Below are 14,023 nucleotides of genomic sequence, written 5' to 3' on the forward strand. Positions count from 1 at the left end.
AACAAAAAATATATTTTTAGAGAAAGACATTGAAATTGACACTTGATTTAAGACTGAGATAAGAAATTGTTTTCAATTTGTGCTATAAAATGTTTGTTGGGTTTTAGTATTCAATCTTCATATAACTTATTTTATCGACCATAAAATCAAAACTAGTTCAATAAGAAACTTTTAAGTTTATTTTCAGCCTTGTTATAACTCGAGTTCTAAAATCAAGCTTTAGTCATTATATAATATTCTTGCATAAATAAATATATTTACTTTTTTCAAATACAAGAGAGGGCGGTGGCTGTTGTTAATTACTTCATCATAAAAAATTCTCAGGTTTTGTCTAGGCTTTCATTAATATTCCAAGATTTGTTACAGATTATAATTCTGCTGTTGCTCTACTATAGGAAATTCCCATGTTTTTTGAAATAATTAAAACAAAATTAAAAAAAAAAAAAAAAATAATTAAAAATGACAATTGAACTCTTTTGTTATAATGTAAGACATTAAACATTGCAAATTTATGCCTATTTCGTTACAAACTTTTATGATTTTAAGCCTGGTCTCATGTATTTTGTAATCTTTTTTGCCAAATGAGTGTGTTTGAACTGAAATTATTATTATTACTTGTTAAAACTGAAATTATGTGTCTAGGATTATTAACTCTAGGTTTTAGCTTCATCCATCTACTACAACTGCAGCTTAACAACAAACGACTAGTTTTTCTTGTTGCAGTGAATGTTGCATGGAGTTTTCAGATGGTTTTACAGAAATATATGGGTCTTTAAGTTATTGTGTGAATTGGTCAAAAGTTGATTTGTGTTTTTTTAAAACTAGTTGTAATCAATGTAAGCAATTTTTTATCTTTGTTTTAATTGTTTGCCATAGTAACAATGTAGTTGATTTTAATTTAAATAAAACTGTCTCATAAATACAGGAAAAGCTTTCATAAATATAGGTTAGGAAGGCAACTAGTGTAATGGGTTAATAAATTTTGATGGATATGTCACTAAAAGTCAAATAAGTAAAGTAATATTTTGTAATAACGGCAATGAAGAAATAATAAATTGTTGTTTAAGCAATTGGAAACACGTTTAAGAGATAAATTAATGTTGGTATATTTTGATAATGTTAACCTGATTGCTTCCTTTCAAGGTGGTAATAGAAATGTTGAAATCAAAAATCTTGAAAAAAATTACTAAAAATTCTCCATGTAAATATTTACAAGAATATTCCAAGAATCTATTGCCTTCCTTTAAATTATGAACAAAAGAGTAGAATACTTTTAGGAATTAAGAAAAACTGCAATAAATGCATTAATTTTGTTCTTATTTCAAAGATCAAGAAAATAGATTCTAGGAATATTCCTGAATCTGTTTTATTGTGCCTTAATTTATAAACAAAAAGGAAAGCATAAGTTTGGGCTGTTACAAACAGCATAATTTAAGGGACAAGAAAATAGATTCGTAAATAGTCTAAGTCTATATTCTTATAACTTAAATTTTGAACAAAATAATTCTTATTTCAAAATTTCTGCTGTTGTTTTTATATATACCCAAAAGTATGCTATACTTTTTTATAGTTTATAAGACATTCTTGGAATATTCTTGAAAATATTAAAGTCCTAATAACACTATTGATCATTAAAAACGAAAATTATTGCAAAAACTTCTCAACGTACGATTTTAGATTTTTAAAAAAGTTTTCTATTAAACCACTTTTCATTTTTTTCGGTTAGACACTTTAATAAATTGTTTAACAAATAAATAATAATGTTAAACAATAAAGAGATTAGTGGAGTTTTAATACAAATAGTACTACTGCTAAATAGAAGATATTTGTATAGCAACAGCAATTGTTTTAAGAATATGAAAACAACATGAGTAGCAATTAAACAACTGACAGATTGGCGTCTCCACTGGTGGTTTTTGGGGCTCCAGTGAATACCGGCGCACACATATACTAATAACATAATGTATATCTATGTTGTAATTAAATAATGACAGCGGAACGTGTCAGCAACAAACAGATACATTAATGTTAAAAGTATTATAGCAAACTAGTAGATATAATTTTAGCTAGAAAAACATTAGAGACACGATTTTCAGTTTAAAAACTATAGAAAAAAAAATCAGCAACAAAGGCGTTAAATTTTTTTTTTGGGTAAAATTAACTATAAGATAATTATAATATACTATAAAAGTTTGTGTTAGGACTGAGTTCACTTAAACTGGGTTAAACCTATTTAAAGTTTACAAGATCTGAATGAAAAAATCTATTTTAAAGAAGTATTATAGAACTGAAACAAAATAAGCATTTAACACAGACTTGTCATGAAAAATATTATTTTTGGACGCTGATTCCTTGCCTCTAAGGAATTTTGAAGAAATTTCTTTTGTCTGTAGATTTCATTTGGATCTTTAGGCAATTAATTGAAGTGAAATGCACGACTTCCTATAGTTTGGTATAAACTGAATTGTTAGCAGTTCAAAAACAATAAAATATTTCTATGTTAATATTTTCAAGAATATTCCAAGAATTTTGTTCTTTGAATTGGGAACAAAAGTGTAGCATACATTTAGGCATCTATTAAAGTGGTACTTTCTATTGGAAGTGAATAAAGAAAACTTGTCCTTAGACTTCATGAAGTCTCATTCTAGATTTCATAAATAGAATATACTTAAGAGATGACTGAACGAAATCATTCGAGGACACAGATGCGAGCATAATCTCGAAAAATTATCTGTGATAAACTTAACTCGGTTCAAGTAGAATTTACATCAATTAAAGCTCCACACCTTTTTCTAATTTTCGAAAATATAAATGCGAATATAATCTTGAAAATTGTCTTTGATGAAGCTGAGCCGGTCAAGACTAAATTACATATATATGTATATCAAGGTTCCAAACTTAAAATGTTCAATTGGGTGGACATTTGTTGGAATGTTTTTCAAATTATCTCTCTCGAAAACTGTCTCTGATGAAGGCTATAAACTTCTATTTATAGAGATCGAAATGCCTGTACAATTGCATCGGAATTTTGTGGGTTTCCGAACATGCCAATGAAAGTATGATCACTGGCTGGTATAAACCTCTTTAAATACAAAGACCTGGATCGTCTTAAAAATGTGTAATTTAAGATGTGGATAGTCTTACTAAGGGTCACATAGAAATCTTATAATCGGGAGAATTAGGAATTTTAGGGTATTGGAATCGGTTTTCTTGCGGGAAATTGTAATGGAAGTAGATTTCTTAATGTTAGTTTATGGACGGCTGTAGAACGTGACAACCGATGGGTCCAAGCCGTTCTAGTCACTAAACCTGAAATAGTTTTAAGGGGCGCTACTGGTTAAAGATTTATTTAGAAACTCAGTGTAACTATTTACTTTCAACTAAAGATCGTAGCAACATATGAAATTTAATAATATCAGTCCTTAAATCAGTGATCAACATAAAGAGATCTTGAGGCATACATGTTTCAAAAACCATCACACATGATTGATAATAGCAAACTTATCCCTGTTGTATAAACAAATGTCGAAGACATTCGTATTAAGTTCATATTAGCAACGGATCGTTCTCGGCCTCTGTTAACTATAAAGGCCGACCACTGCTCTTTGTACATTTACAATTAAGTCTACAAGCCGGTTTTATTTCTCGTTTTAAATGTAAATAAATACAAAATTCAATAATATTTGTAACAATTTTTTTTTGCTGTAAATTGAACTGCCTAAAATTTTGGTGTATTTTTGTTTAAAACAAAAAAATAGTGGAAAAAACCTATAACATTCGAACAAATACTACTAGAGTTACTAATATCTTGAAAAAAAGCTTTTTCATAGCTATTGTTGTTATTGTTATTTTTCCTTTGTTGTTGTGTGCAGCAATACTTATTTATATTAATGGAAAATTACTTTCAATTTTTCTCTCTCTTTTAATTTTTAGCTTTTTTTAAAAGTTTTTTTCTTTAACATATTTTTGTGTATTTTTTAAAAAAAAGTCTTGTTTTTTTCGAAAAAAAAACTTCCTTGGTATGGGTAAGAGTGTTTTAAGCCAGGAACTGGTTTGTTTATTATTATATTTAGTTGTTGCTATTGTTATTGCTAGTTTAACTGTGTTTTTTTTTTTTTGATTAACCATGCAAACCCAAAGACCTGAATACCGTTGAATAAATATTTCCAGTTGCATTTTGTAAAAGGAAGTTGAAATTTAAATGATTCATACGATTTTTGTTAAGTAAATAGAGTGTGTATGTGTGTGTGTGGTTTTAGAAACGTATTGTAACAGTTGAAGGACTTTTCAGTTTTTCTTTGGTTGCTGTAAATTTGAAAGTTTACTAACCTTGCCGAGGTCATTTGGAAAAAAAAACTTTTGTTTTAGTTTATTTACCACATGAAAGTTTAAACATTAATTGATTTTGTTGTTGTTGTTGTTTTTCAACAACTTTATGCAAAATTTATTTTTTTTATTACTATTTGTTTTAACTAAATATTTATACAACTCATTAACTTCAATAACATCCTCATGTCGGTTTATTGTTTGTTGTAAATATTTGAAATACTTTCAAACAAAGTAAAAATACAAGTTTAAAGTTTGAATTTTAATTTTTTTTTTTATAAATCTAGCAATTTTTTTTTAAATTTTCTTTTAATTTAATAATAGTTTGTTTGTTTGTTTAAGAAAAACTTACCTTTCCATTTGATAGTGGAATCTGTAGCACATCTAGTTCCTGATTGGAGGCAGGCACTGGTACGGCTGTTACAAAAGCGAGGGCAGAGCAGAGACAGGCAAATGTTATTAAATATGGCCTCATTTTGGCTGTGTTAGTGTGTGTGTTTTGGATATTTGGAGAGGGGTATTTCTTTAAAAAAATATATATAAAACTGTTTTATACAAAACTGTTTTATAAACCAACAACTTTTATGAGGTTTTTTTACAATAAACCAAAACGTTGACTAAACTAAACTGTAAATAAAATAAAGATAAATAAAAAATATTCATTAAAAATTTGTTTTTTCAGAATACTGATTAAATAAATAGAAAAACTTCCGTTTATTTAAATTTTTTTATAGCAAGAAAACCTTTAAACCATAATCATTAAAAAAAACTTTGCTCATGGACCTTTAGACTTAACATCGAATATTTTAAAGAATTTTTTTTATTGGTATTCAAATTTTTTCTTTATCATTAACAAATACTTGGCATTTTTTTGTGGTCTCTCTACACATGTTTAACTTAATAAAAACATTTCAAATGACCTTGCTCTTAGTTATTTTTTCTGTTTGTCATTTTATTTTCATTAATTTTTTTGGTATATTGTTAAATATTTAAATATTATTCAATTTGTTTAAGATGATTTTTGTACAGCTTTATTATTTTAATCTCTTGCATTTAAATATATAATTTATCTTTAACAACAAATTATCGGCCAAGGTCGCCTCTTAAGTTTTATTTTTCTTTTTTAAGTTGTGCATCAGTTTTTTTTGTTGTATGTATTTTCTTTATGTTTTACCAAAATTTCATGGCAATCACTAAATTATGTTAATTTTTAAAGTCAATAGACGCATAATATATGCACAAACACATACTTACACTTATTGGTAATCAAAAATTATTCTTAGTATTAGTGCATGTATTTGGGGCGTTTGTGTGCATGTGTCTTTGCTTGTAATATTTAATATAATTAATTTTTTATGCAAATATTTATATTTTTTTCATTTATTGTATATTTTTATTATTTAAATGTTTCGTACGTGCTTCTATTAAGGTCTTTTTGCTTTAAAATTTTTGTGTTAAATTATGCGTCATATCTTTGCTATTGGAAACGGTGTGGGGTCTAATGATTCATTACGCAGGCTCGTGGTTTTTGGCAAATTGTCTGTAAGCGCCGTTCTAAAGTCTTTCTTTTTATTATCGTTGTGACAGCGATTTTAAGTTGTAAACGACATTTTCTTTCACCAGTTTTATCAATGAAAAGTACTGTTAAGGGTAATAAATAAAAGTAATAGTACATTTTAACTCTGTTAAGGGTAATAAATAAAGTACTTTTTCAGTTTTCTTGTTTGTGTTCTTTTAAATCTTTTAAGCAAATTCCTAGTTTTTAATTTAATTATTATTAAAAAGTACTATTAAGTCCCCATATTTAGTACCTTAGGGGAAAAAGTATCTTAAAATCTCTGCTTTGTAAATCATTCGGCCACATATGTATCTAGTTTTATTATATTTTTAGGTTCCTTAAAGGTGGGGAGAGAAAAGGTACTAATACAATAAATAAACAAATAAAGTACTTTTAAGTCCTAATATTTGTAATCAAAAAGTTCTTTCAAGTTCCCATTTTGGGTACTTTGAGAAAAAAGTGCCATCATGACATATTCTCTTTGAATATAATTTCCTCAAGATAACTTTTATGAAGGATTTTTTCATTTATTTTAAAGATGCTAAAAAAGTACCTTTAATGGAAAAAAGTACCACATACCCTTCCAACTCCTTGAAATCTTAATGTATTAATTAATTTGTTTGGGAGTACCAAGTTGTTAAATCAATTTTTTTTTTCTTTTGAATAAATATCTTGGTACTTTTTGGGAAAAGGGGGTAATTAATTTTTTAGTCTAGAAATACAGATTTTATTTCTTGGTATATTTGGCAAATTTTTTTAGTCTAGAAATACAGATTTTGTTTCAATAGCAAAATAGTACTTGTTGCGAAGTAAAGATAAACTTATTACACTAAAGTACAATTTATTAAACGTATTTTAGTACTTTTTAAAAATAAAAAAGAACCAGATTACTTTACAGAAATTTGGAACTTTTTCATATTAAAAAAAATTTACAAGAAGTGTAATATGATACCTTTTGTATATCTTTCAGACTTATAGAACGCTGTAGGTACTTTTAAGATGTTTGGTACTTTTCTTTAAAAAGTGCCAAAAATTTCAAAAATGTCCCATGAAGCTAAAAAACACATTCTGATATTTGCAAATTTTACTCAATAGCACCTGTAAAATGAATTTAACACAAAAATTTTAAAAACTTTTTTTTATATGGCTAAACTATTGTATACTTTTTAAACCCAAATTGTGCCTATTGAATTACAATCGTTTTTATTGGCTGCCTTTAAAGGCCAGTCATTTTTTTCTATAATAATTTGGCTATTAAATTCTGACATTGTTAACTTTACAGCAGCAGCAGCACTAACAATAACAAAAATAAATTTAAATAATTTATAATTTCTATATTTATAATGCTGTAAAAATAAACATATTTTTTTCGAACAAATTACACAATTCTTAATTCAACTGCATGTCAATAATAAAAAAAAAAAACAATATAATTGTTTCTCTATCTAAACAAATTTCTATTCAAATACATGTTTTTTTTGCTTCTTATTATTATTGCAATCGATTTGCTGTGATTGCAGCAGATCTACTGATGTTTGCTGTTGTCTTTGTTTGAAAATTTTGTTTATTTCGTTTACATTTTGTACATGAAATTGAACAAATCATTTGATTATAATCAATAAAATCTATTAACCTTATTATATTCTTTTATATTTCTTTATTATGTCTATTTATGGCAGTGGTTGGTTGTTGTTGTTTTCGATTATTAGCAATAATTTGTTAATAAACAAATAATAATCATGTTTTTTTTTTTAGATTTCTTCAATAGCAGAGGGATTTTGTGTTTTTATTAAATAATGCATTCGTTTTTTGTTAATCTTTTAATAAAATAAACCCAGTGGGAAAATGGGAAAAGAAAATGAAATTGTCTTATCTATAACCTGTCTTATCTATAACATGATTAAGACTGTAGTTCAGACTATAGTCAAGACTGTAGTCCAGACTATAGTCAAGACTGTAGTTCAGACTATAGTCAAGACTGTAGTTTATACTTTAGTAAAGACTGTAGTCATACTATAGTAAAGACAGTAGTCCAGACTATAGTCAACACTGTAGTCTAGACTATAGTCAACACTGTAGTCTAGACTATAGTCAACACTGTAGTCTAGACTATAGTCAAGACTGTAGTCCAGACTATAGTCAAGACTGTAGTCATACTATAGTAAAGACAGTAGTCCAGACTATAGTCAACACTGTAGTCTAGACTATAGTCAACACTGTAGTCTAGACTATAGTCAAGACTGTAGTCCAGACTATAGTCAAGACTGTAGTCCAGACTATAGTCAATACTGTAGTCCAGACTATAGCAAATACTGTAGTCCAGATTATAGTTAATATTGTAGTCCAGACTAACGTCAATACTGTATTCCATACTATATTCCAGACTATAGTCAAGACTGTATTGCATACTATATCCAAGACTGTAGTTCAGACTATAACCAAAACCGTAGTCCAGACAATAGGCAAGACTGTAGTCTAGACTATAGTCAATACTGTAGTCCAGACTATAGCCAATACTGTAGTCCAGACTATAGTTAATATTGTAGTCCAGACTATAGTCAATACTGTAGTCCAGACTATAGTTAATATTGTAGTCCAGACTAACGTCAATACTGTATTCCATACTATATTCCAGACTATAGTCAAGACTGTATTGTATACTATATCCAAGACTCTAGTTCAGACTATAACCAAAACCGTAGTCCAGACAATAGGCAAGACTGTAGTCTAGACTATAGTCAATACTGTAGTCCAGACTATAGCCAATACTGTAGTCCAGACTATAGTTAATATTGTAGTCCAGACTATAGTCAATACTGTAGTCCAGACTATAGTTAATATTGTAGTCCAGACTATTGTAGTCCAGTTTTGACTACTGTATTCCATACTATATTCCAGACTATAGTCAAGACTGTATTGCATACTATATCCAAGACTGTAGTTCAGACTATAACCAAAACCGTAGTCCAGACAATAGGCAAGACTGTAGTCCAGACTGTCGTCTCGATTATAGTCAAAACTATTGTCTGGATTATATGTAGTTAAGTATAGTTTGGACTGTAGTATGCACTGTAGACTTGACTATAGTTCAGACTATAGTCAAGACTGTAGTCCCGACAATAGTCAATACTATAGTCCAGACTGGAGTCCAGAATGTAATTCAGACTATAGTACAAACTGTAGTGCAGATTATAGTTAAGACTGTAGTCCGGACTATAGTCAAGACTTTAGTCCAGACTATAGTCAAGAGTATAGTCCAGACTTAGTCAAGACTATAGTGTAGACTATAGTCAAGACTGTAGTCCAGATTAGAGTCAAAACCAAATTTCCAATTGGGTTTAAGATACGGTAATAAAACTTAAGAAAAAAAAAAAACAAAAACTGTGTGAAAGACAACAAGTGTAAATTTTAACTCCAAAAAAAGTAACAACAACAAAAAGAGCAACAATAAATATGTGGTAATACTTCAATAACAAAACATTGCAAAGTGGTTAGAGCTGGCGGTTATAATGCAAGCATGAATTACCAAAATAAAAAATTAAACAAAAAAACCCAAGAAACATTGTTGAGGAATATTGAGAAGAAAAAAAAAAAAACTTATGTATTTAAACGTCTTGCTGTCGACCATGCGTTTAAAAACTCATGTACAAACATATTTCTAGCTTTTGTTTATTTTCTTTTATACCGGCATCACAAAACGGACGTAAAGACAGACGGACGGACAGACAAACAGACAGATAGTTCCAGTCAACAGCCAACATATGACTTGCAGACATAAATTCATTTCTTTAGATTTGCCAATAGATCATTTGGTTTGTAAACTTTAAATGTTTGGTTGGTTGTGGTTTGTTGGCGTTTTTGTTTTCAGTGGGTTTTTTTTATCTTTTGAATTTCTTTCAATACAAATAGAAAGAGATATTATGTCATCTGTAAATGGTAAAGTGTGGTAGTAGTATTTGCGTGTTTTTTTTTCTCTGGTATTTTTTTTGCATTTATCACGAGTATTTCTTACATTTTAAACGAGTTTGTTGGGTGGTGTGTGATTGCTTTTTTTTGGGCGCTTTTGTTTCTTATTGTTTGTTTGGTGTAAAAAAAAGTACTTTTAATTTATTTGTTTTAATTACTTATTTTATGCTTTTGTTTGGTTAACTTTTACTTAAGGTTTTTGTTTTGCTTTAGGTTTATAGGTCTGAAGTAGAAATTACCTCATCTGACACAGATGAAATGGCAAGTGAAGTAGTCACCTTTAACTTGAGGTTTAACATGATTTTTTTTGGTGTTTTTGTGTTGTGAATATAAAATATAAATCACGTAATATGTTGGCCATATGTTAACATATTCATAACTTTTTTTAATTTTAGGTGTGGGAAATTATAGAGCATTTCATTTTTAAGCATGTAGGTGAATTTGTGGTTTTCGAAAACAAAAGATTTAAGACACAAACTTTAATTTTTTAGCAAATTAATATTTTTAGCTAAAAAACCGATTTATTATGAAAGGACTTTAATCAAATAACTCTTTTAGTAAAGGTCTTTAAATTTGCTAAAAATTTCAAGTTTGTTTCTTAAATCTTTTGTTTTAATAAGATTTTTATTATATTTAAAAAAGTATTCCTTTTACATATTAAAATACTACCAATTATTATTTTTCTAAATGCCTTAAAGTATGCTATATTTTTATGTCAATAAAAACAAGTTCCTGGAATATTCTTGAAATAATTAAAATTGTTACTTTCTTCGATTTTTCAAATAAAGTAGTTTTTGTGAAATTTTTGGACAAATTTAAATAAATCAGCAATAAATAAATTAACAAAATTTTAATAAATTTAAACCAGCAATATAAATATTTTCTATAAAACATTAAAGTATAAATATATGTCAAAAACCATTTCAATTTGTTCAGTTTTTTTTTATCGACCTGTTCTTTTAAAACGCCTAACGTTGAAATTGTAATTCTAATATCAACTATTTCCTCTAAAACCTTCGCTACAGACACGTGTTTTTGTTATCTTGTTATTGACCACTAACTTTTGCGGTTGCTATTATTTATAAATGCTAATTATTTAACTTCGTTTAAATCAATATTTATTTGCAACTATTTTTTTTTATTTTTCTAAATGATTTAACAATAAATATTGTTTTAGTGGGAAACATTTTATCAAAAGGGCAATGTTTGTGTTAATGGAAGTTTTTTTTTTTTTTTTTTTTTTTTGCATTTAAATATTAATTAGTAAGATTACGAATACGTAAATCGAATTTTAGCAACAATTTAAATATTAGAACGTTAATTAGTTAATTAATGTAAAATAAATGTGGTAAAGTTGACTTTTGATCTATTCAAGTCAAAAGTGATTTTAGTTTTAAAAGCACCAATTTTGAAGTTATAATTCTAAAGAAACATTTGAATTAAATTCTTGGAATATTGCCGAACATTTCGGAATTTAGAATTTTAAAAAACTTACTACTAGAATGGATTCTGAAAGGTTATATAAATCTCTAAATTTGTTTTTACTCTGAAGATATAGAAATTTAAAAGACAAGTTTTTGGAATATTCACAAAAAATGTTCACATTTTTAAGAATTCAATGCTAATTAAGTGAGAATGGTTCAAAAACGGTTTATAGAAACTGGCAAATTTTATTAAAAAATAATTTATGAAGTTCTAGGAATATTCGCGAAAAACTTAGAATTTTAAATTCTTTTATTTTTCAAAAGTAAATGTTAAAAGTGAGAGCTAATGAGCTTAAAAAATTTACAAATTTCTCATTGCTCTATATATTTATAGAAACTGGCAAATTTTATTAAAAAACTAATATATGAAATTCTAGGAATATTCGCGAAAATCTTAGAAATTGAAATTCTTTAATGCTAATAGCGTCAGAGTAATAAATAAAGCAAAAATCGTTAAACTTGCCATTACTCTATAGATAAATAGAAACACGATAAGTGTTGCTTAAAAAAATCTTGTTTAAGTTCTTGGAATATTCTTGAAATAATCTATATCTTATCTTCTTTAAAAAGTCAGTGCTTATATTGGATCCCAAAATCTCCAAACTTATCATTACATTATTAATGCACCCAATAAGCTGAAGTGTTTTTAGAAATGTTGCAAATAAAGTTCTTGGAATATTCTCGATAAATTTTGTAGTCAAATTTCTTTAAAAAGATATTGTAAATGTGAGAACTTATGTATTCCAAAAATCTTACTCTCATTTTCTTATCAATAGTTGGAATAAGTTCAAGTGTTTTTAGAAATTTTTAGTTCTTGGAATATTCGTAAAAAGTTGAGAATTCAAATTTCCTTAAAATGTCAACGTTAAAGTGTTCAAAAATTATAAATTGTGTCATTCCTCAATAAATACAAAAATTTTAAGAGTTTTTAAAGAACTAAATAATCAAGTTCCGAGAATATTCTTGAGAAATTTTGAATTTCCTTTTCTCTAGAATATTAAAAAAATATTTCGCTTATTATCTGTTATTGTATAGAGATTTTCATAAGTTATAATAAAATAAGGAATTTTGAGCTGAAATTTTGGAAAAAAATTCCTAGAAAATTGAGAATTTAGTTTTAATAATATGATAATTTTCAAAATCTATTTGAATTTGGAAGTTTTGCCTTGATGAGGATTACAATATTAATAAAATAATTTTAACGATAAACTTTTCTAGAATGTATTTTTCGGTAAGAACTTTTTTAATGGACAAAGGAATATTTTAATTTTACAAACTTTTGCTAGATTTTTTTAAAGTTGTTTAGAACTTTAGAAGATATTTTAAAAGGTAATTTACTACTGTTTTGAATAGGAAATACAATTTTAAATACCAACTTATGTACTTTTTCCTTATTGCCACAGATTTTTATTGAAAAATCTGAAAATAAGAATCTTGAGGAAACTTAAACTTTAATTTCTCAGGAACATTTTATCTCGGTTCAAATTTTGATTTTCTGCTATAGATTTTTTATTAAGAAAATTTGAAATTTTAAGCCGATTTTGTATAAAAAATTACACAATACCCATTATTTCTTCAAGACAAAAAACCGCACACCACTGTTTATTTGTTTTTAATTTTTAATAAATTTTCATAATAATATTATAGTAAATGCAATATTTTATTCCATTATAAATTTTGCAAAATGTTTTAAAGCTTTTCATATTTGTTGTTCCTTTTTTTATGATTTGTCTTTTAACACATTAAACGTAATGTTTAATGATTTAGCAGTTTTATTATAGTTTTTCTTTTTTTTTTTCTTTCTTAACATAGGTTTTCTTGCTGTTAGATTTTTTAAAAAAATATTTTTAAATAATTTATCTTTTTTTCAGTACAAATCAATTAAACACATACATTTTTTAGTAGAAACGTAGAAATTTGTTGTTGGTGTTAATGTTTTTATTTAATACACTTTATAGAGTATCCTCCGTTTTTTTGGTGTTTGAATTTTTGGGGGGTTAAAAAAAATATACACGTTTATGGATTTAAGTAAAAACACAACGACTAGACGCGCTTTAAAGACGAGAAATGTCTATGCTGTTGGAGTTGCAATTGATTACTAACGTATTTTTATCACACCACAACAGACTAAAGCTTAAGCCGATAAATTTTTGATTTAAAACAACAAGAGTCTAAAAAACACTAAAATTTCACACATACCTACAAAAAATAGAAATAAAATAACATAAATATGTGTATGAATATAAAGATAATTGTCTGAGTGTGAGTTTGCTAAAATACACGAAAAAAAGTAGTACATTTTTACATTGTTTTTTTTTTATTGTTTTTATTTGTAGAGGGTAAGTGTAATAAAAAGGAGGCTTTAACACAATACACATGTTAATTTTTAACTACAGCTCTCTAGCTAGCTCAGAGTGTTATTAGCTAAGCTTTACTCTTTTGTGTTGTTGTTACAAAGCTTTGAAAATTTACTCAAAATGAAATTGAAAGTAAAACACTTACACTCAAAACTATTGAAGGTATTCACTCAAACACACACAAGCCACAAAAACAAGAAGTATTAATAGCACTTAACACACGAACACAGAAAAAAGCAACCACAGCACAAGTCTCAACTCTGGTTTAACTGACACTGCTGACACCGTTTTTACGCAAAATACTATAAAACATACACACAACAAAAACAACA

The 14,023-nt window shown here is 27.0% G+C and overlaps 1 protein-coding gene across 2 annotated transcripts in view; it reads right to left on the reverse strand.

Annotated features, from left to right (window-relative positions):
* LOC119603158 overlaps positions 1-13,463 on the reverse strand; it is a 30,304-nt gene extending 16,841 nt beyond the window's left edge. The window contains exons 1-2 of one of the 2 annotated variants that reach the window (XM_037955108.1): positions 13,228-13,463; positions 4,679-4,953 (exon numbers count right to left, since the gene is read on the reverse strand). In XM_037955108.1, coding sequence (XP_037811036.1) covers positions 4,679-4,801 — 123 coding nt within the window. In that variant the 5' untranslated portion in view covers positions 4,802-4,953; positions 13,228-13,463. The remainder of the gene's footprint in view (positions 1-4,678; positions 4,954-13,227) is intronic. The other variant, XM_037955107.1, reaches the window with a different exon arrangement.
* Positions 13,464-14,023: the final 560 nt, after the last annotated feature.

The sequence above is a fragment of the Lucilia sericata genome, unplaced genomic scaffold, assembly GCF_015586225.1.
Source record: "Lucilia sericata isolate MDLA Ls3-8-SP2 unplaced genomic scaffold, ASM1558622v1 Contig000278F_arrow, whole genome shotgun sequence".
NCBI lineage: Eukaryota > Metazoa > Arthropoda > Insecta > Diptera > Calliphoridae > Lucilia > Lucilia sericata.